At 45.2% G+C, this 25,092-nt stretch overlaps 1 protein-coding gene across 31 annotated transcripts in view; it reads right to left on the bottom strand.

Moving 5' to 3' along the window:
• Positions 1 to 25,092, bottom strand: part of Map2k5 (mitogen-activated protein kinase kinase 5) — a 222,029-nt gene that overhangs the window by 35,065 nt on the left and 161,872 nt on the right. For 11 of the 31 annotated variants that reach the window (XM_060384939.1, XM_060384937.1, XM_060384940.1 and 8 more), the window contains 3 exons: positions 19,249 to 19,275; positions 18,907 to 18,939; positions 411 to 472 (listed from right to left, as the gene is read on the bottom strand). In XM_060384939.1, the coding sequence (XP_060240922.1) occupies positions 411 to 472; positions 18,907 to 18,939; positions 19,249 to 19,275 (122 nt within the window). The remainder of the gene's footprint in view (positions 1 to 410; positions 473 to 18,906; positions 18,940 to 19,248; positions 19,276 to 25,092) is intronic. The other 20 variants (XM_060384956.1, XM_060384955.1, XM_060384951.1 and 17 more) reach the window with 4 other exon arrangements.

The following is a 25,092-nucleotide window of genomic DNA, read 5'->3' as shown; positions in this document are numbered from 1 at the left end:
CTCAGGTGAATTAATAAACTACTTTGCTAGGTAATAGGCAGTTATATGGGTAACTTGAGGTTACATTAAAAAAAAAAGCATCCTATGTCTATCAATAGAGGCTATAAAATTATGTATTTCTTGGGAAGAAAAATCAAAGAGGATGTCAACAGTGCCTGTGTTGGAGGAAGCCCCTTCTCAGTACTTTATTGAGATGGGGCACCTCTGAAATATGTTCACAACCCTTTGTGTAAATAACATTTACATAATTTAAACAATTTCTTGGCTTTGTTGCTCCAGCTGCCCAAGGCCCTGAAGTCCCTCCTATCTCCAAAAGGAAGCAGGGAGAGTCACAAGGTCTCGGAGAGCCTCGGAGTTAATGGCATGTATCATTTACATTGAGGGCATGACGGGTTTGCAAACGGGCTCACCACTGAGTGATGAAATGTACGAATGGCTCCGAGAACTCTCCAAGCGGAAGGACCGGCGAGTCCTGTGAGGGAGGAGGAAACAAGTCACCCAAAGTCACACAGCGCTTTTTTCCTTTCTTTCCTTTCTTCCTCTTCCACCCACTGTGGAGGAGCTGGAATGGCATAAGGCCTCATCCAATTAAAAGGACTGGCTGAAGCCTCCTCCACACAGTGAGGTAAAGATGCCAAATTTCAAGCCACACACATTTTCTGATGGTGAGAAACACAAGAGCAGAGAGGGAGGGGAGGTGAAAAAAGGACAATGATAGCCACGGGGTAGGAAGGAAGGTAGGGTAAGTGTAAATGAGAAATTAATGATTATTTAAGTAACACACAAATGGTCTTGTAATTAACAAAGAGCCAGGAAATTATTCTTGTTTTGACCTTTGTTTCTTTTCCTAGATTTGCTATTTATTTACACTTTCCTGTTATTTACATTTTATTTGTATATTTGACTGCTCTTAAATTCTTGCTTGCCCCTTGCTGTATGCTTGCATCGAGTTTTTAGTTTTTTAATTTAAAAGTACAACACTTTGTAAGGTAAGTTGTTTCCTGAGAAGAAATTTCACCCGCTCTGCCAGTCTGGGCGGACTGTTGTGTCAGGAAGCCGGTGAATTAGGGACATAATGGAAACCCCCACCTCCACCACCAGACCAAAAAACAAAACAAAACAAACCAAAAAACCAGGAGTGGCGGTAGGAGCAACTCAGAAAGAGCAGAAAAGTACATGGCAACAAATGACTGGGCTCCATGACCCAGAGAGAGAACCCCATTGCCATTCGCAGAGGAAGGCTTTAAGAATTTAGGAGTTTTTCCACGAGTGACAGAGAGCGCCGCTGTGTTTATAGCGAGGCAGCTCAGGATGTAATGAAATTACACTGCAGAGTACTTCAACAGTCATCTCATTAGGCCTACAGTTGGAACAAGAGAGCCACATAAAGTAGGCAGCTGCAAATGACTCCATTCTCATCTATTCTCATTTGCTATTAAAAATACCTTTCGGCGCCTTTTTTCCCTCCCTGACACCCCTACACAAAGTGCCCTGCAAAGTATGATACATGCACCTATTTAAATTAACAAAGGAATGACTTATTTTAATCTCACTGCGCTTTGGAGTGCTTTGGCCATTTGGATGAGCAATATATCATTACACACAACCTTCCAGCGCTGCAGGCTAGGAACTCAGAGCATGCAGCATTTGGTGGGAGCCAAACAATTTCTCTAGCACACAACTGTGTCAAATGCATGCATGTATTCATTATGGAGAACGAGAGGAAACAGCTTTGATGTGGTGGAGAGCAGAGGAAGATAAAGGCACCTCTGCACTGTGCGTGCCATTATCAATGGTGGCAGGCAGACACAACCGCACAGCCTCCTATGTGATTAGTAAATATACATATAATTGCTGTGGCCAATTATCAGAAAAATGAGATCGGTAATTACAAGACAGAAAATTAACTAGAACTCTTATTAAGGCTTTGTTTCCGATTCAAACAGTTTGGAAACCGCTGGAAAATACAATTAAATCAAAAGGAACTGAGGGGGCCAAGGCAGCCAAAAAAAAAAAAAAAAAAAGTGTGTGTGAGAAGATGGAGTAGATACATCTTGGCTTTTGCATGTACACACTCTGAATTTATTCATCCAGTGAAAGCAAGAGAGGGGAGGGGAGGGCTGCAATTCTAAACTTGAAATTGTCATCAGTAGAGAAAGCCTTCCAGGAGCAAAGAAAACAAAGGAAAGGGGTGTGAAATAAAAGCCCCTCAACTTCAAAGCACCACTCAGGCACATGGCGCAGGGTGAAGCGGCTTCTCAAAAGGCACAAGACCCACAATCACAGGACCAGCCCGCCCTCAGTAACAGCGCTATAAAATGGCCACAGAAGTCCCATTGGCTTGAAAAGCAGAAATAAAACTGAAATAAAACCAGGTCAATTTCGGACCTGGTTTGCTCTGAAGAAAGCCATCATATATACCTCATCTATCTATCTATCTATCTATCTATCTATCTATCTATCTATCTACCTACCTACCTACCTACCTACCTACCTATTTACATACCTATCTACCTACCTATCTATCCTGGGTCAAGAAATGACATTTTAGCTGGAAGTGGCGGTACACACTTTCTGTCCCGGCAGTCAGGAGGAAGTTGGATCTCTTGAGTTTGAGGCCAACCTGGATTACACAGTGACTTTCCAGACAGCCAGTGCTACATAGTGAGACCCTGTCTCAAAAATAAAAACAAAAACAAAACAAAAAACTCCAAACAAACAAACAAACAAACAAGCAAACCCAGAAATGACATTTTTCTGTCTTCGACAACCATGAGTGAGAAGGTAGTTTGAAGGTGAATACGAAAAACATTACAAGCTCTGTCTGTGAAGAAGTGCCATCTTTGCATGGACCTTTTCCTTTGTGTGTGTGCATGCGTGTAGTACTCTGATTATCTGAGTGTCTATTGCTTAACTGAGTTATTTATTTACTTATCACTTTTCAAGACAGGGTCTTACTCTGCAGGCCTGGCTGGCCCTGAACTCACAGAGACCCACTTGCCTTTGCCTCCGGAGTGCTAGGACTAAAGGCATACCACTGCCAAGCCCCAACCAGTAGTTGCTTTCAAACTCAGTATTTAGAAATATAAAGCTTGGTACCGTAATGTGTCTGAATATTTACCAAGATGGTTAAACTTCTGGACTGGATTTCTTACAAAGATCCTGCATAAAACATGATGCTAACGTAGCCTTTGCTTCAAGGTGGGATGCCAAGAGCCAAATATGAGTTAGGGACTAGGCAGCTTGATGAAGCAGCGGAAGGGAAATGAGACACGTAGCACCTTGCATGGATATTTAATTTTATTTAAGACCTAATATCATAGCCTGTTATATCCCTCGTATTATAAAACTATGGAACACCGGGTGGTAGCCGTGAATAATTTATTTTACTTCTGAAAACACTAGCCCATGTTGACTTTGGAAAGCCACAGAGAGCAGATTCTCATCTCAGTGGGACCTGGAGGAAATCACTCATTGGAGATGTGTGTGTCAGGGTTATTTTAATCTCATGTGCACGCTGCCGGGTATGTCTTTCTCACTGCATGTCTCTTGCATGCCTCACGAAGCCTATTCTGAGAAGCAGAGGGCTAGCTGGAGGGTGGGTGGGGGAAACAGAGGTAAAGGTGGCCATTGAGAGCTCTGTGTTCCAGGAAAGCAGGCTGTTAACACTGGAGAGCGAGCAAACAGCCTGAGAATGTTCATAATGCAGCAGACTTCTCAAGCACACTTTTCTTTTTTAAAGAGAATAAAATTAGAAGTTGGTATAGCTCAGAACAAGAAAGCCCTCTCAGAACATTCCTCTTTTGTTATTTTGTTCAAAATTTAGGAACGAATAAGGTCAGGCACATAAGAAAGTTTGGGCTTTGGCTTCCCAAGGGTGCAGCAGAGGGGAGGCACCTCCATCTGGAATGGGTCCAGAGAGGGATTCAGAGACTCCAGTAAAGTAGATGTTGCTATGTATCAAAAATGTCCCCTGTGAACTGGGCTCGGGCAAGAGGGAGGAACGCATTAGGAATAGATGTGCTGACTGAGGAAGCGGGTACAGTAGCCTCAGAAGTGTAGGTGGGAACCAAGAGGAACACGTAATAGCAGCCTGTGGGCCCTGCGTGCCGGATGTCACCTGTGGGCCTTCTTGCTTGGAAGCTTCTGTAAGCATTTAAGCATGAAGGTCTGAGCTGCAGGCGTGGGCACCTTAGCCAACAGCTTTAACCTGAGACTTGAATCCCAGAACTTTGGAACCCTGCTTAGGGCCACAAGCCGGATCCTGCCACTGCGCAGGTAATTGCTAAATGACAGCAGCCACCATGAAGCATTTCAGGAAGCAGTTCTAAGCATGCAGGGGCCAGTCTGCCAGTCTCAGAGGCTTCAGAACTATCTGGTCAGCCCCGTCTGCTAAACAACTACACACAGGCAGGCCACACACCAGAGAACAGCGAAGGACACTGGGAAAAAAGTTTGACTGATGCCTTTGCCTTGTTGAGTAATGAACAGTTCGGAGAGGTCAACCCATTACAACCGAAACTGTTTAATTATTAATTATGCACAATCTCTGAGCAAAGGGACAAGTCCGGAATGTTTAATGTGTGCTAACTTCAACTGGACTCTCTCTCTCTCTCTCTCTCTCTGGGTATTTTGTTATTAGCACTTGTCAGCAAGGTACTCAGGCATAAAAAAAGGCAAGCAGCAGAAAATGGTGTGTGTACTCGCATCCTCACTGAGCTGGAAGGCAGAAGGGGCTTAAAGACATCCAGTCCCAAGCATAGCTGCGGCCTGCTCACACACAGTAGGTCTGCCACCGTGCACACTTGTGACTGACTACAAGGGCAGGAGGCGGTATTCCAAATACAGGAAGCACATGTGAGAAAATGCTTTTGAAACAACTGACTTAAAAGGGAGGTCATTTTGGTAAAGGAAATCCTGTTTGAAAGCCATGCTTCTTGGCTTTGAAAGGATGTTGTGAGGTTGGAAAGGGAATGCTTTTCCTGTGGTTTTGTTCCCAGCACTGGATGGGCCTGTAGCCCCCAACTCCGGGGATCTGACCCCCTCTTGTATCCTCCATGGTCCCTTGTACTCATACACACATGTAGACATCCACACATACATACAATTTAAAAATAAAAACAAGTCTTTGAGAGCATCTGTGTCATCAATGTTTACGTCTCCAATAACCCCTACTCCTGTCTCCACAAATAATCACATGTAACGTTGTAAAATCTAAGTAAGGCCAGTGCCCAGATCTGTGCCCACACTGGCTTCCTGGCTGCCGTGCTGTGTTAAGAGTTGTAAGTGGGAAGTAGGTATTGCTATTGTCTCTGACTGCATGTGAGCCGAAAATTAAGTGAGAATGCTTAAAAAGAAAACACTATAAGAAATTCCTAGGAAGCTCAAATTCTTAGACCTCTGCTTTGTCACAACTGAAAAAAGTTGCTTAAAAAATATTTCTGAGAGCCGGACTGTGGTGGTGCAAACCTTTAATCCTAGCACTTGAGAGGCAGAGGCAGGTGGATCTCTGTGAGCTCAATGCTAGCCTGGTCTACAGAGCAAGTCCAAGACAGGCAAGGCTACACAGAGAAACCCTGGGTCTCGAAAAAACATTTCTGAGGATTTTAGTTGTAAGAGTGTAAAAGTGCTAGGCATCAACAGAAAGTGCCACCCAAACGGTTACGTATATGTATGTATATAAATGATTTTTCTCAAGTGAGCACCTACCTCGTCAAAGACACTGGCACTTCGGATGGCTGCTGCTGGTATGAAGGGATGGCAGCCGAGAACCCGCGCCCTTTAGCTGCCGTCCTCCCTACAGCCTGAGGCTGCGTGGCTGTGTGAGCATCAGGGCAGCTTTGACTTGCTAAGATACAGACGTCCCTCCAAACAAGGATTTTGTTTTACTTGACACATGGAAGACACAGGGACAGCCGAACAATCTTGGGGTATCGACATTTTTTTATGAGTTCTAATACCACTGTTAAATAAAATGCAGTAAGGCCTTCTAACGGGCGGAAGGCTGGAGGGCCGGCTCAGGCACACGGGAATGAGGGCGGATCCCAGCAGGGGAATAGACACCGGGAACTCACTGGCGCCCAGCCTGGCTGAAAACTGTGAGCCCCAGGCTCAGTGAGGGGCCTTGCCTCAAAGGAACAGGCAGAAAGCAGCAGAGGGCTCCCGACCAGACAGACCTCTGGCTTCAGCACATGCCTCTTGACACACATGTACACTCTACACAGGTGCCTGTACCCCTCCTTCCTCACACATACATGCGAAGGAGTGTGCGATCTAAGACGTTTACTTTCTTTTGTGAGACAGGGTCTCTCTGTAGAACCCTGGCTATCCTGGAACTCGCTATGCAGAGCTGGCGAGCCTTTAACTAAGGCATGAGCCACCACATCTGGCCTACTCTCTAAGCTTTAAAATGGGCCGTTTTAGATCTGCTGCTGCTTCAGCACCAAGCCAGTAAAGTTAACATTAAAGAATCACACGGAGCCAACAAAGAATCACGTTCTATATTTTAAGGCTAAGTCTTTTAATTCGGATCTGATGTTCCTGTGGCTTGGCCCAAACTATCTGGTTTTAGGTCCTGTGGTTCATACTAATTAGCACAGCAATCTTAGATCGCTCCATTTCTACTCATGGTGCTGGGGTCAAAGGTCATTTGCTATTTCAGTGGCTTCAGGTCAGGCAGAATAGCATTTTGCTGTCAGATTCCAAATTGGTTTTTGATCCTCACTGTGCATTCCTTATGGTAGCCATCTCTATGCGACAACTGGCAGAATTCATGGGCCAAGACTGTGCTCTCCTGGGGAGGAAACCTAGCCACTTTAAAAATGAAAGTCTAGCGCCAGAGATGCGACCCAGGTGGTGGAACTTGTGCCTAGTGCTCAGGAAGCCTGAGGTTCCGATCCACAGCTAATGAAAAACTGGCTGTGGTGGTGCAAGCCAGCACGTGGAGTTGGGGGCAGGAGGACCAGACTGTCAAGCTACTTAGAAGTTCAAAATCAACCTGGAATATAGAGACTCTGTCTTTAATAAATAAAAATCCAACAGCAAATGAGGAGAAATTTAGACAGCCCCCCTTTATTAAATATATGCACAGGAAAGCTAGTGTCTGAACGAAAAGCTCCCTGTGTAGGTAACTGAGGTCTTGGATGGAGGGGCTCAATGGGTAAGAGAGCTTGCTGTGCAAATGTGATGTTTTGAATTCAAATCCCAGGAGCCCACATGAAAAGTAGGATGTGCTCACATGGACTGTATCCAGCCGTGTGTGGGGCAAGGGGATCAGCGGAGCTTGCTGGCCATCAGTCTCCCTCTGGGTTCGGAGGATGACCATAGCACAAGGGAACACGGTAAAGACTGACAGAGCAGGACGTCCAGTGACTTCTTTTTGGCCTCTGTGCTCACACGGGTGAGTGCACTCATTTTGCAGTCACCATACATTACCGTGTACATATACCTTACATAAATACACACACACATGCTCACATACATGTGAAGTGTTATGGAGGGTTATGGGCAATTAGCAAATTCTCCTGTTTCTGAAGTCCTCCAGGTTCGAATCTGTATACGTCTTGCTGTCATGACTGCCATGAGAGGAGAAAGGTAGGAGCAGAGGTCCAGGTGGCCTGCTGCTATTCCATTAGAGACACGAGCCGTGCCTCAGCAGAGACCGCCAGCCACAGCTTATTTAAGGGCATGGCCACGGCGTGACCTGAAGTGCACTCTTTCCTCTATGCTGAGATGCACTCCCCACCCGGGGGTGTTCTGAGGCCAGCACTGGGGTGGGTGGGAGTGAGGCTGTGTGCCACGAGGCCTTAGTGGCGACAGCAGTGGAGAAGATGGCCCCCCAAGGCTCAGCTGGGGCCCAGAGCCCTCCTCCACCTACCCCACTCTACATGGGGCCTGGGTGAAGAAAGTGAAGGATGATTCAATTTCCACCCTGGGTCACCCGATGTCTGGGGTTGCCAGACGTGACAAATTACATGCGTGGGCATTTTGGTGTGAAGTTGTCTGCTGGGTCTCGCCTGACAGTAGCAGTTCATTTAACTGGACCTGGAACCAGGGGCTAAAGGCCTGAATTCTTCCTACCCACCCTGCCAATAAGCCCTTCCGTCAAGGGAACCAGCTGTTAGCCAAGAGAACACCATCACCAGATGGCTTATAAAAACCCACGCCATACAAATGAATAGGTCTAAAGGAATCTGTCTCTGGGTAATTGAAATTGACATCACAGATATCTTTTCAGTCATGTTTTAGAAGTTCCTCAATATTAGGGTGAAAAAGAGAGACATGTTTGCCATAAATGTTACAATGAACCACATCAGTTACTTTGCTTAATTTGCTGTCATTAAAAGATTTACATAAAAGCTTTCTAAACATGGCAAAAATCTGATGTTTTAGAAAATGCTTTGACAACAAAACTGGAAAGCGGTCTGTCTAAACCATGCCTGAGGTGGATCCTTTCCCAAAGCTACTGAGCATCTTTTCCTCTTTCTATTTTGTGTTCTTGCTGCTCATAAGCTACAGGAAGTTGCATTATTTCGAGGTGTGAACCCCCCGACACAGCCACACACAGTCATACACACCTTCCTTTCCTGGAGCTTAGGCACAGCCGCAAAAAGCACACTTCCCTCGTAGCGCAGTGGGGTTTCATTTACAAAGTACAGCCCCCCCTCTCCCCACTCTCTGCAGCTTCCCAGCGCATTTCATAAAAACACTGCTGCAGATAATCAAGCGTGACCACTGACACGCACAAGATTGAGTTTTAGGGACCATTAAATGAGCTCACCCTCTCGGGAGGTCTCCTGCTCAGACTGGTCTAGAGGTAATTATTTAGTGACTCCTACCTGTGGTTCTACCTGGTCCCCACATAGTGTCTGAATTCCAGACACTGGTGAGGTCAAGCTTTTTTTTCCTCCCAAGAAGTCCAGCGACACACGCGGGAGCCAGGACCCACATTATCATGCTAATATACACAACTGGCACTTGACCAGGTCCCCCCCTTGCCCCCGCAGAAGAGCCGATTAAAAGCCGTTAGAGAGGAGAGCTGCAGCAGAAGCTGTATTATGCAAAAACAGGAGAGAAAAACAGCCCACCACGGCCCAGCAGTGGGGGACTAGCCCTCCCTGTACACCCCTCAGCTACACAAGCTCCGAACCACACACGCCCCGCTCAACTGCAAGAAGCTGGCAGGTCCTGAAAACTCAGCAAGCCATCAAGTCAGACTCAGAGAAGCCACTGCAGACCCAGCGTCCGCTCGACGCACCGCGTGTCCCCCGGAACGTTCACTCGACTGCTAGAACAGTTACTGCCATTTGCCACCTGCACTGCAAGCTGTGGGTAAGGGAAAACCTTGAGCAGACTCGAGTGACTTCCGGTGAAGGAGCTGGGGCAGAATCTGCTTACATTTTTAACCAAACCCAAAGGCCCATCAGCTACAATAGCAACTTTGGGACTGTCTGTGAAGCTGTGCTACACTTGGCTCCACAGAATAATTAACAGGGAGGGAATTTAAAGCTGGCTGAAGGGGACACCGCATTGGTTTAAAATTAGTTAATACGAGAGGAACAAAGGCAGGGGGAAGAGGGAGAGGATATGAAACAAAACAAAACTACACACTGTGAAATGAACAAGTTCAGTTAGAATGTTCACCAGGATTTGGAAAATCATAATGCCATCTGCTACTCTGGACCTCAGAACATCAGGGATCTCAGGGGCCCAGATGCTTCCATTTCCAGGAGGAAGGAAGATGGCTGCCTCCATCCTGGAACGGAGGCTGACACCCAAGCTGACCAGTTTGTGGTCTCTTTTGAGGACATTTCACTTCTCACACAGTGATCTGCCCTGGCTTAGGGAAAACTAACATCAGGCAGAATCATTACAGCAACCGACCCTGGCAACCAACTTGGGTTCAGGGTGTGAGGGTCCCATCATGGTGGATTAAATGAGCACCGTCCTCCGGATGGGGAAGACTTCACAATAGCGCAACACATGTTAAATGGCAGCAGCCAAAACCGGCCCCACCGGGCAAGTGCCCATTCACGCGGTGCTAGTCACGGCCTCCGCCACCACAAAACTAATTCATTAATAATACATCAGGCTTTGTGGACAATTCAAAGCAGCAGCACAAAGCTGCGCATCCTGTCTGGCCTCAAGATGCGGTCCTTCCTCTCGAATCAGGATGGAATCAAAACCACAGTGATGGATACGTTAGGATTTTGATTAGTGAAAGAAAAACGTGGAGAAAGTCTCTCCGCTGAATTTGCTCAGTGCTGCTGAGAATTCATAGAACACAGATTTTCAGCATTAGTAAAACATGATTTTATATAACTGTGTTTTGAAAACTAGTTTTTCTCTCCCTTCAAGTGACTCTGAACATCTTTCAGACTATCAGAGGGAGAAAAATTTTTTACATAATTTTTCCTGTAACATTTTTAACGCATTTCTTCTTATTCCTCCCTCCCATGAACTCATAAATATGAATTAAATATAATTATAAGTGAACAGAACATTAACTTTTGGATTACTGCTGTGTTTTTGTAGAATGTTAATGTCATTTCTAAAGAAATAGTTATTGTCAATAGAAGAAAGTAATTACTAATGGAATCTAGCCTTAACCTATTTGCAATCTTCAAACCAGCCAAACTGCATTAATTTAAACACACTGGACATTTCAAAGGAGGTATTAGGTCTCTAAAGACGGACTGAAATAAAAGAGAAGTACTGAGTTCCACTTTCCAACGACCCATATTCGCATCATCGTAAGACATGCCGTAGGATGAGACCACTGTGTGCATCCCAGTGCCCCGGCTCTCCACGTTCTGAGGCCTCGTCAACCCACACGAGCTGCAAATGCAGAGATACACCTCGTCTGACACTTCCCATTGGCCAGGGAGGGCTGACATGCGGTCAAAAGCACTGCCTGCATGGCTGCTGCAGGCTCAGGTTGGGCCTCCTTTTGAACACGCGTAGTTTCGTGCTGTGGAAGTGCAAGGATCCTTGCGTGCTGCTAGCAGGGGAGGTGGAAGCTGTTCTCTTTCCTTCTTGCTAGCGTCAGGACCCAGGAAAGGGCAGCATGACGCTGTTCTGCCTTGGAGTCCTACCTAGTACCACTTTCTGAATTTGGAGGGTTACTGTCAGGACTTTCCCAGACTTTCCCCAACACTCCCCTCCTCTCACAGCCCAGAGCCTTCTTAGTTACGCTGTCCAGTAATGATTCATTCTGCAGAGGACTCTTTCCCTTTTCCTTCCCTCTCCCTCCAGCCTTAGAGATAGCAAAGATTTAATAGCCAAATCTTTTGGCCTTACCACTGAGCTACATGGTAGCCACAAACTGCAGTATTTCTTAGAGACCTCGAAACATGATATAGATGACAAACAACTGAATTGACCTCTCTGAAGTCCTGTGTATGTCAAACACCACAAGATAGATGACCCTGAAATAACTACGCAGCTGAGGATGACCTTGGACTCTGGGGTTGACAGAGGTAAAGAATAATGCTTTACGTGACAGTAAACATCCATCCATCCATTCATCCATCCATCCATCCATCCATCCATCCATCCATCCATCCATCCATTTCTCGAGACAGGGATTCTCTGTGCAGCCGTGGCTATCCTGGAACAGCTCTGTATACAAGGCTGGCCTCAACTTAGACAAATCACCTGCCTCTGCTTCCCAAGTGCTGGGATTAAAGGCGTGTGTCACCGCTTCCCAGCATCAACCATTTTTTAAAATAAAATAAAATTTAATTTATGTGCACATGTGTGTATGTGCATGTGTTTATATGTACCATGTATGCACATATTCCCGAGGAGGCCGAGGGATACCGGATCTCTAGAGAGGGAGCTGCAGGTGGTTTTGAGCCGCCCGAGGTGGGTGCTGTTAGCACTCTCAACCACAGAGCCATCTCTCCAGCACCAACAGTCAAGATTTTAAAAGCGTCTCCGCGGCCTCCTGCCCCGGGATGCTGTGAGAGTGCTCCCAACAGCTCACGGGCTCCGCGGAGCTGTACAGCCCTGCTTGCCAGGGTGGGCTTCTGAGTAACACTACAGAGGGATTACAGGCACACGAAAACTAACTCTTCAATTATTTTTTAAGCTTTTTTTTTTCCCCCCAAAGGGACACTGAGAACAAACCCAGTGGTAGACATGATCTACCACTGAGCTAATCCCTAACCCATGAAAATGCATTTCTGCACCAACAGGAATATGCGATCTCATTTGTAAATGCTTTTAAAAGTATGATTTTTAAAACAAATTCAAAACTACAATGTGCTCAGCATGGTGGCACAGCTTTAATCCAGCATCTGGAGGCAGAGTCAGGAAGATTGTGAGTGTAGGCCACATAGCAACTCTTACGTCTAAGCTTCTAACAAACTGTCAGTGTACATTTCATAGCAGTTCTGTCACTTGACATGCCTACAAGCCCCTTATGAGGGTTTCACCTTCTCTAAGGCCTGGTCAGCACCAGCTTTTCTGCTGCCACAGTTCTTCTGGGAGTTAAGTGAAGTCTGACTTGCTGGTAATGGTTAGTGTCTGAGTCTCCTTATTGGCCATTTGCAGGTCTTTGGAATAGTGCTATACAAATTCCTTGGTCATTTGTCTTTTCTCTTTGCCTCTGACTTATATCTTTACATATTCTGGATATTAAACTGTTATCAAATATATATATATTTAAAATAAATGTTTTCTCTTAGTATGTTTCCCTAACCCCCAAAGTTGTTCAGGATGGTTTTAAACACACGATCCCTCCCTCCTGAGGACTGAAATTCGTTCTTTTGCTTGTAGCTGAAAACACAGCTTTTGCCATGGGATGGTCCTGACATTTTTATCTGGAAACACGGCTATGCACACCAGGTTAATTGTGGCCTCCTGGCTCTACCCCAGGTTCCTGCCTTTTGCCACAGTCACACTACCTTGACTGCTGCAAGTTTGCTGTAAGTTTTGAAACCCATCAACTTTTCCCCACTCCTGACTGTTGTGGACGCTTTGAAGGTTTAAATAGTTTTAATTATGTGTGTGTGTGTGTGGACAGGCCATGCCCATGCAGGCCAGCGCACTGTGTCCTCCATAAGCTGGACTATATGGGATGTGAGTTCTGGGGGACCTGGGACCTAAACTCTGGTCCACTGCAGAAGCAGCAAGTGCTCTTAACCACAGACCGACCTCCCCAGCCCCATGCTCTGGCTACTCTAAGTCCCTGCATTTGCATAGATATTTTGGAACCAGCTTATTCATTTCTGCATAAAAAATATCCCAGTAGCATTTTGACAGGAATTACATTAAGCAACAACTCCCTGATTTATACTTCTGTTTATTTATTTTACACACAAACAGTGAATTTGTTGAAGTGACATTTTATACCTGCTCAGAAATAATGACTGTGTGTTTGTCTCTTAGAACTACAAGTTTTGGGCTGGAGAAATGGCTCAGAGTTTAAGAGCACTGGCTGTTCTTCCTAAAGGTCCTGAGTTCAATTCCCAGCAACCACATGGTGGCTCACAACCATCTATAATGAGATCTGGTGCCCTCTGCTGGTGGCTGTCATACAGGAAGGCAGAATGCTATATAAATAAATAAATCTAAATAAACAAACAGAAAAACAACTAGTTTTGTAAATGAGCAAACTTTCCATACTTCCTCACAGCCTAGGATTGGGCTGTGGATAAGCAGTGGCTGGGGTCAGATACTGAGTAATCCTGAGAATACTGACTCCTCCCCTCTCCATTCACATGTAAAGGAGACTGTAGGGCTGACCTCACACTTCCAATCTTCCTGCCTAAGCATGTCATACTGGAGGTGCCAACAGGGAACGCAGGGCTCATACATCCTTGACTGAAGACCGACTATGTAACTTCAACAGACACAGACGGAGCAGTGAGCAAAGGGGACCGCCCTCTAGCCAGCCCCACATCTAGGTATGCACTCTTGAGTCCAGAAGTCCGAGTTCTTGTCTGTCTCCACCAGTTTAACACAAGCCTGACATTTTGTTGCCTTTTTTTTGTTGTTGTTGTTCCTCTCCCTGCTTGTGTGTGTGTGTGTTTCAAGACAGGTTTCTCTGTGTAGCCCTGGCTGTCCTGAACTTGCTCTGTAGACCAGGCTGGCCTTGAATTCATAGAGATCCACCTGCCTCTGCCCCCCAAGTGCCGGGACTGAAGGTGTGCGCCACAGCTTGGTCTTCTGAATGAACCGAAGCTTTGTTGACTTTTTCCTTCTCTGTATCATTTATTTCTGCTGTAATCTTTGTTATTTCTCCTTCCCACTTACTTGAATCTATTTCAATCTATTTCTCTACTTTCTTAGGGTGGAACCTACGGCTACTGGTTTGAGATCAGTTTGCAATGCTTACAGCTCAGAGCTGCCCTCTGTGCACTGCTTTTGCCGCTGACCTGGCAGAGTTTTCCAGTGTCCCCTTGGTTTGTTCATCATCCCACTGAGTGTATATTGTCACATATTTGTGAACTTTCCAGGTTCCCTTCTGTGTTTACTTCTACTTTCTATCCATCCTGGGCAATTTGGCTCCTGGTCAGTTGTCTGGCTTTATCAAAGCCTTGCTCCTGTGGTCACCTTCCTTAGGGAGCCTTCTTAGAGAAAACAGGGTGTTCTATGCCTTGTCATTCCCAAGACCAGAATCATCTCCTTTGTATGTGAATGGAGAGAAGAGTCATTATTCTCAGGATTACTCAGTATCTGACCCAGGCCACTGCTTATCCACACTCCCTGTCCCAGGCTCTGAAGAAGTATGAAAAGTTTGCTCATTTACAAAACTCGTAGTCATAAGAGATCAACACACAGTCACTATTTCTGAGCAGGTATAAAATGTCACTTCAATAAATTCACTATGTATGTGTAAAATGAATAAGCAGAAGCATAAATCAGGGATTTGTTAATGGTTCTTTTCAACACCTACAGATGCTGGGCAAGAATTTATTTTTAGTTATAATATACCTGAAATGTATTATATGCTTAGAGTAATAACCCATTTTTCTGGTAGTCATATTTTAGACAATATGAACATTTTGGAATATATCTGTGATCTCAAAAATGATTTATAAGTTAGTTTCAGGTCTTTCTGCCCAACATTTATGCTTTCTCCTTTTGTAATCTAGGCAACTCCATTTATCTTTTAAAACTGGGTTTAAATATAATGTCTCCTTACCCACCCCGAGTTCTGGCTCTGAAGCACCATCCTACACACGGAATCATGCTTGTCTCCTCTGTGTACATCTCTTTCCCAGGGCTATGGACCATGTAGGGTCAACAGACTCCTCGGCAGGGTTCCCTTCAGACTTCCTAGTGTTCAGCCCTTCTACCCACTGGCAATTGCACTAGCTGGCTTGAGAGACCTTGGGATCTGGTGATGCAGACATAGCATAGTCTCTCCACTGTGACAATTGTGACAATCCCTATCTGGCCGGTCCTTTGCTGCCAGCCTTGCTGGGATTCCAGGAACTAGGGGGTGGGGGTAGGGCCTCTAGTGTTACAGTGAGTGTCAGTCCTGGCTAGTGGACCATGGCCCTACCTTCCGACCTCGGGGTGCGGCTGGCTTTGCCCAGAGCCCATTCCTTCTGTGTTGGAGGCTGTCCTGAGTGTTCTCAGCTCAGGCTGGTACATAACTGGACCTGATAACTATGTGCTAAGTGAATCCGGGCCCATCCACTCTACTGTACCAGAGGGACCTGAGCTCTTTCTCCCTCTTCAGAAAATGGTAAAGGTCAATTGCTATGTCAAGAATACACATCTCTTTTTAAAATACAAACTTCTCATAGATACCAGATACAGTAATAACATTTCTTTTATCTAGACAAAGGAGCTGCTGGATTCCCGAGGGTACTAGGTACATAAAGCACCAGGTACAGGTAAACAGACAGTGTTTACAATGAGAGGCAGCCAGGGCCTGGGGTCTTAAGAAGTTCTCCTGGAGACTTATACCCTCAGTGAATTGGCTCTAAGCCACCCAAAGCAGACTGGACTGTCCAGATTGCGGATGGAAGCAGTCTGGTTGCCTTGGCTACTCTTCCAGTTGCTGGTCTGTGGGCCAGGTCTCACCTTTGGGGTTCTTATGCTGTTTCGTTTCGGTGTCTTCTGCATGACACCTGCTGGCTCACCGTAGCCCGCCGCACGTTCCGCCTTTGACTCTCACACCGGTTCTAACACTCGCCTCCCACCTCTGGCTTCTATCCACCTGCATGTTGATTAGTCACTGTCTACTCTCTGCTATGCTATGGTCAAGGTGGAGCTGAAGCCAGCAGTATAATATGCCACGCTAGGACTTGCCACTGTTAAGCTGTATCTGACTAAGCGGGCCTGGATTGGGTTCCCTTAGCAGGCATTGTGAATGCCTGTGTGTCTGTGCACATGAACGCTGGTTCCTGCCTAGGGCAGAGGCATGGGCTCCTGGAAGCTGGTTACAGGTAGTTGTGAGCCACCCAGCATGGGAGCTGGAAATTAATCTTGAGTCCTGTGCAAGAGTAGTGCAATATTTTAGTCACCAAACCATCTCTCCAGACCCTGGTGAAACTTTTTGAGGTGACATTTTTTTAAAATTATTTTTTAATTTTTTAACCATATAAATAGCACACACTAGCATCAGATCCTCAAACCCAAGCAGTAAAAAGCCTCAATTCCTGGCTGGTTATATTCACTCACAGAAACCCTGAAAGTCAGAAGTAAATGAAGTTGAAAGAGAGTTCATCACCTCATGGGACTGAAATGAACAGACACTGTCTACACTGAATGCTAGTGCACAGGCCAGGAGGCCAACGCTTTTGAAGCATCACCACTGAGAAGTCCAACTCAGTGATGGGCCCAGGACTCTGCTTGGCTTGTTTGAGACTAGGTCTCACTATAAGAATAGCCCGGGCTGGTCTCAAACTTACAGTCCTCCTGCCTCAGCTTCCTGAGTGCTGGACAGGCACATGCTTGCATTTGCATGTTTAACGAGTCTCAGCTATTCTGATGCAGTTAGTCTTTGGATCACTATTTGAGGAACCAGCAGTACACAGTGGAGTGACACACACAGGGACAGGCACAGTGAACACAAAACCTGAGCCGTGAGGTCTGAAGCCATGATGTACCTTGCCTGAGGGAGTTCATCTGGCTGCTCCTTTCCTAACGACCTTACTCTACGAGATGTGAGAGCCTCCCTCTTACTGCTGTTGGTGTAAGATGTCAGCTTAGTTTTAGTATCAGCTTGGGATTAGTGAAGACAGTGTGAACTTCCACGTTTCTAGAAAGAAGGTATTTTAGCGGGGTTTTGGAGAAACAGGGATACTAAGTTCTACTTTTCTTTTGTCGGAGGGAGAAAGGCTCTAAAGAAGACCATGCTACTTAAGCACAATACTACTGTCCTTCAGTATGACTCTATAATATTTTCAAGTTTCATGATTTTTCCCAAATTAAACAAGTAAATATTTTTAAATATCCACTTAAAAATATTTTAAATGGATAATGACCATCTTGTCTTGAAATAAGGGGTGTGAAAACATCTATTTGATCCACAAAATCTTCAAATTAGCTCTGTGGCAACACATGTATCACTGGTGAGGAAGACATGTGCCTGAATGTTTTGATGCCCAGTAGCCAGGCACACCAAGAGCGGTGGAGCCCAGGAAACAGCTCAGGCTGTGCATTTGACTGGCTAGGCCAAGTTTCCCTGGGCATTTCCCCAAGCAAAACTGGATCTCAAAACTGGGGATCTCAGGAAAATGGCTTAATCAGAAGGATTCTGATGGGGACAGAATGCTTTTGGAAAGCAAGATGACAGAGATATTGATGGGCTATGAGGTCCAGGAGGCCTGTCTGGTATTTGAGATGATGGAGTCTCTATTTGTCTCACGATGCTGCCTTCATTTTCGCACCACCGTGGTTTATGGCTTGCAGGGGATGTATGGACCGGTGGAGGCAAACATTCAGGGTTTGAGAGCCTTGTTCTCACTGCTGCTGTGATGTGTATGTTTGCATTCTTTTCCTGGGAGGATCTTTATTTTCCCTCCCAAATCTCCTAACTGGTTATGCAGATGTTTAATTGAGAAGGATAGCTATGAAATTACTGTTTGTTTGTTTGGTTGGTTTTTTCCTTTTGAAACTTTCCTATCTGAACCACTTATTATCTCTCTTCTCTATTTATAAATGCTCCAAACATCATAAAATTTAAGTTTTAAAATGTAAATTTGCTAGGAGGCTTAGGTTCGAAAAGAAGTTACAGTTTGTCAGCTTCGAACTGTGTGACTGGATGACTGCTGAGACTAGGAAGAGCTGAAGTCAGAACAAGAAGCAGAATCAGCTGCGTGAGGCAAAGACACAGCGGAAGTACAGGGGAAGAACGCTCAAAGCAAGAGAACGTGGGAAGAAAGAGGCTCCTTTCTAGAATATTAGAAGATTCAAGAGGTCAGAGGCAGATTCTCCAGAAAATGCCTCAGGAAGTAATTAAAGCTCAACTATTTGACCAGAGCTTTGAGCAATCCCCTCCCCCCATTTTAACTGTGATTTGCTTTGATGGATAGAACCAGAAAGGCAGATTTTACCCAGCTTATGTTTTTATTTCCTCAACTCTGACCCTTCTCTGTGGAATGCCTTGCAATGTTGCTTACGGAAGAAGTGATAGTGCTTTAATTTCAAGCCCCATCCCCATCTGGCTGGGAAGAGGATCAATTAATATTATCATGTTTTGTCTTCAGGGCCTCTGACATCCCTGAGGACCAGCCTGTGTGGCAGCGTCACCACAGCGCTTCTCAGCCCGGATGGGGAGAGAGGACTCGGGACAAGGCCAGCTCCTGTAACACAGCTCAGAGCGTACCACACAACTTGCTTCGAGGATGTTGGGCATTGTGCTTCATTAGGAAACAAAATATAAGCTTTCCACACCATTAGGGATGACTTTAGGAGTGGAAAGCACATAAGACGGTGCCTCACCTCATCAACAATGCACTGCAGAAGCTGGAGAGGCTGCAATGGGGAAGAAGAGAGGAAAGTATTAGCCTGTGTGCAATATCTTTACAGTGGAGTGGAAAGAAAAATCATTAATGCAATAAAATATAGCAAGATTAATCAACAACAGCAAACTCTTATAAAAACACGGATGCTCAGGACGTCCTATTATTTCTAATGGTACCTAATCTAATACAGGCAGTTAAAGGTTTGCATTTTCTTCAAAATGCAATTTGCTAAGTTTAAAACAAGGCATTCAAGCATGCAGAGGGAGCAGCCATCAGGAAAAAGAAAAGTGAATTTTTTTTCTGAACTCATAAAGCTTACCATTAAAGATCCCTGGTTTTTCTGAATCTGAAAAAAGGCAATATGTAATTAGCATGTCATAATCAAAATGACTCACTTGGACACATTATGATCACTGAGAGAAAATTATTGCATTGCTGGTGGCAATTTGTGGGCATGTGTTAACACAATTTACATAATGAAAATACACAAATGTTAATAGCTCGCTTCTCATTTATAGGCGAAAGTCAGCAGAATGTTAATTTCACACAACACTTTTTAGTGCCCTCCAGGTTGTATGAGAATAGGGAGAAAAACCATAATCCATTTCAAAAGGCTGTTTACGATTCAGATATAAATAATGTTTTATATTGCTAGATTGTGAACACTGGGCTTAATGTTGCAATCATTGCTAATGTTATGAAGCTCACTCTTTTTAAATTAAAAACCGATTTATTTAAAATTGAAATTAAATCATAGTCAGAAATTAGAATTTTGGATTCCTGCCAGTGTCTGCTCACAATCCCCTATTTTGTGAAGAAAACTTTAATTATGTGGTTGAAGTGTTTGCCTGAAACTAAGGAGCAGGGTGAAACTCCACCCTTCTCAAACTTCTTTTGGACTGCTTCTCCAAGCATCAAGGCTCTCTGGGAAAAGTCAAATGCATCAAGTTTCACAACGCTTTGCTAGGGTGCCTATTCCCACTCAGCGTTCTGTGGGCAGGCTGCTCACGTCTAACACAGACAGTTAGCCAAATGTGACAAGATCAATCAACTTCAACTTACTAGTCAAAACAGTAAACACATCAGTGTTACTCTCCCCCCTCCCCTCCTGGACATCTACAGTCAGTGGACACAAACCCAAGGAAAACCTAGTCCTAGGTCCTGCGTTTGTAAGCAGAAACATTTTAGGAACTAAGCGTCACTGGGACAGGCTGGTTGTTTCCTGGGATGCACGCACTCCAACCTGCTGGTTAGATGGGAATGAAAAATAGCCCACACTCTCCTGTAGCGCTGGGAATCAATCTGGGGGCCTCAGACAGACTGCAGATGTTCTACCACTGGGCTGCCTTCCAGGACCTTTTGTGTGCTTTCACTGGTGCTGTGTGTGTGTGTATGTGTGTGCGCGCGCTCACACACACACACACACGCACGCGCTGCCAGAGGCTGATGTTGGATGTCTTCCTCCATTGCTCTCCATCTTGTTTTTTAAACAGGGTCTCTCACTGAGCCTGGAGCTCTCCCTGTCAGTTAAACTGGTTGGCCAGCAAGATCCTGGGAGGCAGTGTCTCTGCCCAATGAGCACCAAGATTTAATGTTAGCCGGCACGTGGCTTTTACATGGTGCTAGGGTTGAATTCAGGTTTTCATGCAGCAAGCATTTCACCCACCGACCAACTCTTCAGCCCTTAGTGACACTTGAGAAGTTCTTTCCTCCATGTACTCATTTGACCAGAGCTGCCAACCTTAAGATGTGCAGAGCTGACAATCTCTATTCTTTGATGAGGAAACTGGCCCTCCTGGAAGGCAGGACAGTCTCAGGTCACAGGCCCAGCTTGGGTGGTGCCAGGCCTTTCAGTGTTCCTTGACAGGATTCCTTAAACACAAGTGGATTCATGAGACTGATATCGATGGTCTGCAGACGGGGCTTCCGAGGGTGGCTGCTGGGTGTACGGCTTTCTTCCGCACAGCGTGGTTGGTCAGTAGTCCTCCCTCCTGCCCTCTCCAAGTCTTGCCATGAAGCCCAGGCTGGCCTAGAGCTCACTATCCTCCTGCTGGGATTACAGGTGTTCTAGAAGCTATTTCCCATGCTCTGTCCCAACTGACCAAGTTTCTTGCTCGTATCTGAGTCCTCATGCTGGAAAGCAGTTCAAGGCTGCCTGGTCGCCAGTGCCTGCTTGACATTACCCTGAAGCACTGCCTAGCTGGCTCCTCCAGTCAAAGCACTCCAGGCAAGGCAGGCATAGAGGCTCAGTCTATGAGGGGGGTTGAGCTGCTTACCCCTTAGACTGCTGAGAAATTTAGTAAGACTCTCCAAGAGCCTTCTCCTGTTGTGCTTACTTCTCTTTTGTGTCTTCTAAGCCTACATGGGTAGTGCTGTGACAGTATTAAAAAGATATAACCACCTCTTTGGCTGTCTGTAATGGACAAAGCGTTAGAAATCCCTCTATAATTTGACATGAAAGAACATGTTTTCTCACAGAGTTCCAAGAGTTGGGAAAATACAAGATTCTCTGAAAAAATACGGCAAAAAAATTCTATATGGTACTGCCTTTAGGAACATGAGCTGTGTGGAGCAGATGGACAGAGGGGGAGGATTTCTTCAAGACCTGGATCTTACAGAAGGTCTCTATGTGAGAAACAGAACACCTTAAAGAGAACTGGAGATTGCACTACACTGAGTGGCCCGGCGAGGCAAGCCGGTTGCTGAAGGCACTTTGCCAACAAGCCTGATGATCTGAGGTCAGTCCTGGGGCCTCATGAGAGAAGGAGAAATCCCACTCTGGCAACTTTACCTCTGACCTTCACATGCTCGTGTGGCACATGTCTGCCATACACTTACACAAATAAGTAAATACAATAAAAACTTCCCCACATTAAGTCTTAGCTACAAGAAAGAGAGGGATGACCACTGGGGTCTTTTTTTTTTCCTTATGATATAATGATCCAGTTTTGCCGGGATCTTAGAGACGCCATGCCAGGGTTTTATTACAGTCTTGATAGCAACATACTACAGGATGTCAACTTCATGCATTTTGTATTAAGGTAGCAGAGCCAGAACCTAAAATTGATTCAAAATGCTTATGGTACTCAATTACTTCTGAACACTGGTAGACAACGCGGTGACTTATGCCTTCCATTTCACATGGGTCTGATCCGATGATGCAACATCATCATAATTGATTCATTTTCTCAATTAAATAAAGCTACTGTGCTTTTCTTTATAGGAGTGCCACACAGAACATGGAGCTAGATGTATTATCTCCTTCCTCTGTCTCAGAAATATTGCCTTAAAGGCTAGGTTCTGTTCCTCTGTTAATTCCACCAGAAAAATTTAATGCCGCAGTCATATTTTTCAAGTTCTGAGCTGCCACGCGCAAGACTGTATTTATATTAGGCATATTTTTCACTGCTAAACTCTTTGTTGCTTACCTTTTTCAAGATCATATTACTGTCTGGGCAAAGTGACTATAAAACAGATCGGAACCAAGTCAACCTCCAGCAACCGACTCTGCTTTTGTGCACAGTTCATGTAAAACCTAAGCCCTTTGTTTCATATGGCATTAAAAGTGGTCCTGACTCAAGATGTCAGCTTCATGTACACTGATCTTTATCCTGGGGCTGCCTTTCCAAAGGCCTAACGCTGAGAGCAGAGTTCAGAGGCACACAGCCATGTTAGCATTGATGTACAGCCGCCTAGCTTCCTCAGCCCGTGCTCCTGAGCGTGCATTCTGTTTGTGTGGAGTGATTTCTGTGGCTAACTAGGACTTTGGGACAACAAACAGAATGTTACTGCTCCAGACACACACTTTGCTCAGCATGCTCTAGAATTAGTGGTGTTTTGATACGTTAATGAGATGAACCTCGTTCCTCTTCTGGGCATTTTTTTCTTCTTCTTATTTTGTCAGCTGTCAGACCCAAGATTTAAAGCCCCACCAACAGGAGAGTCAGGCCTCCTTCTGATGGAAGACAGACCCTCATGTGTTTAAACAGGATTGGATGACTTGTTAGGAGGCAGCCACATGAACCAGCCAGGCTTTGCTGACTGCATTAACATCTAGCACGTCTTCCTTTGCAAGAACCTTTACAGGTGGCTTTGTAAAGTGATTCTGGGAAAGCAATTGTTAATGCAAAGGCTTGTTTGCGGGGCCTCAACTATTGTCATGGTGCTGGCACTGAAACACAATCTGGGGAGTTTCTCTTTCTGCTCCCCTCTCTGCACACAATGGCAAACAGCCTTGCTAGCAGGGCTTTCACATCATATTCTGAGGCGCAATCAGAAAAGCAGAATGGGTCCACTATGGAGTGAGGGAAGACACCAGGCAGGCCTTCATTCCCCCCTGAAATGATGACTTGCCCTGCAGCTCTTGTCGGAGAGATTTATGTGTGACCCAGGTCACATCTTCCAATATCAGTTGACAAATTTTCTCTTTACATATTTACTGCTTTTCAAGCTTGTGCTATTTTCTCTTAGATAGAAAAAAAAGAAGTCTGAAATTACATGGTATGGCTGGAATTTTTAAAGAAGAGCAGCTTCATTTTGTGTGTCTTGAGCCATATTCCAGTCCTCAGTGTTAAACTGTTCTTTTAAAATTTTAACCCAAAAGTAAGGATCTGTAGATGCTTTAAAGATACTCTTTTCAAATCTGACACATGAAGCTACAGCCTCAGCTAAATCTACAGTGATTATGGGGAACTGGAGTTTTATATTCTACATGAAGAATTAAGACCTAAAGAAATTTTCAAGTGTGAAGGACCTCAGAAAGGCTCAAGCTCGAAAGACTTTGTCCTTATGAAAACCAAGGCTCGGGGAAGAACAGCGGTCAAGGCCCCAGACGCAGCCTGGCCTGACAGCTTGCTCAGGAGGCTGCCTATTAGGGGAAATGCCTGAGCCTGAGAATTAGAAAGATCCATGGAATTTTGGCCAGATACCCACTGCCTCAAAATCCTCCTTCCTGAACTGGGGCTATGGACCACTGTCTCCACAGTTCAGGGCCAATACAAGAGGATCCCAAAGCCTCTCTGAAGATGGTACTTCCTAATCAGAGGCTGGGCCTTTCACCTAGGCCAGGGAAAGATGGCACCGGCTTTAGCGTTGTGCCAGGTGTTAAGGGAACATACCATCTCCAATCTATTCTAGATTATAAGGCTTTCCATAAGGATACAATTTACTTTCACAAGCTTTAACCTGTTGCCTTAGACCACTAAAAGTGTCTCATGTACCACTAACAGCTTCTCAATGACTGTTTACAAAAAGGTACACAGTGAAACTTACCGGGCCTAACTATCAGTAAGGATGTTGACAAAATGCCATTATTCCTGAAGGCAACACAAGACAAAATAAATGGCTATTTATACATGGTTTCTAATGAGCTAACACAAACAAGCATAATATCATTGTCCTCTCTTTCCAGGTCACCAGCCTTTATTCTTGTTGCAGTTCTTACCCCTCACAGGAGCCTACACTATAGCTTATATAAGAGTCTAAAGCAAATGTTAAGTCGTAAGTGAATTTATCAGGCAGATCAAGGCAGAATGCCCCTAAAATTCCAGTCTAAGATATACTTTCAACGACTGATGTGATGGCACCTGCTTTTAATATGTGCATTCAAAGCCATCCAGTGAGACACAGTGTATGTATGTATGTATATATGTATGTGTATGTATGTATATATGCATGCATGTATGTGCGCAAACAGTGCTTGAGTAAATGATTAAAACAAAAGTTTAAAACAAGTTATTCAATTCAGTTTAAGATCCAGTCTCTGTCCTCTCTCTGGCTCACAGCTCAGACTGCAGCCAGGGCTGTGCTTGGCAGCCACCAGTTTTGAGAAGAGAAAACCAGCCAGTCAACATCTGGGTGTGACAGAAAGGCTCCAAGATGCCCAGAGAAGGGCACAGCTGAGACAGGGCCAGAGAGAAAAAAATCACCAAGGCCATAAATTCCATCACTTGGCTCTTGCTGCTTCCCAAGGATCAAGGACAATGCATTTCCACACAGAGTACAGCAGTGGGAGCAGCGAGGTGAGGGCAACATTACTCATCTGCTGGGTCTGCCAGCAGCGAGCAGGAGAGAGACCTGCTTGCCAGCCTCTTCTCTACCCTTTGTGTATTTAAAACTGACATAGCTCATGTCCCCCTCCATGTTCCTGGAGAGGAGCCACAGT

This window comes from Meriones unguiculatus, chromosome 6, assembly GCF_030254825.1.
Source record: "Meriones unguiculatus strain TT.TT164.6M chromosome 6, Bangor_MerUng_6.1, whole genome shotgun sequence".
NCBI classification, from domain to species: Eukaryota; Metazoa; Chordata; class Mammalia; order Rodentia; family Muridae; genus Meriones; species Meriones unguiculatus.
The sequence above is the reverse complement of the archived record's forward strand: the minus strand, read 5'-3'. Positions and strand labels throughout refer to the sequence as shown.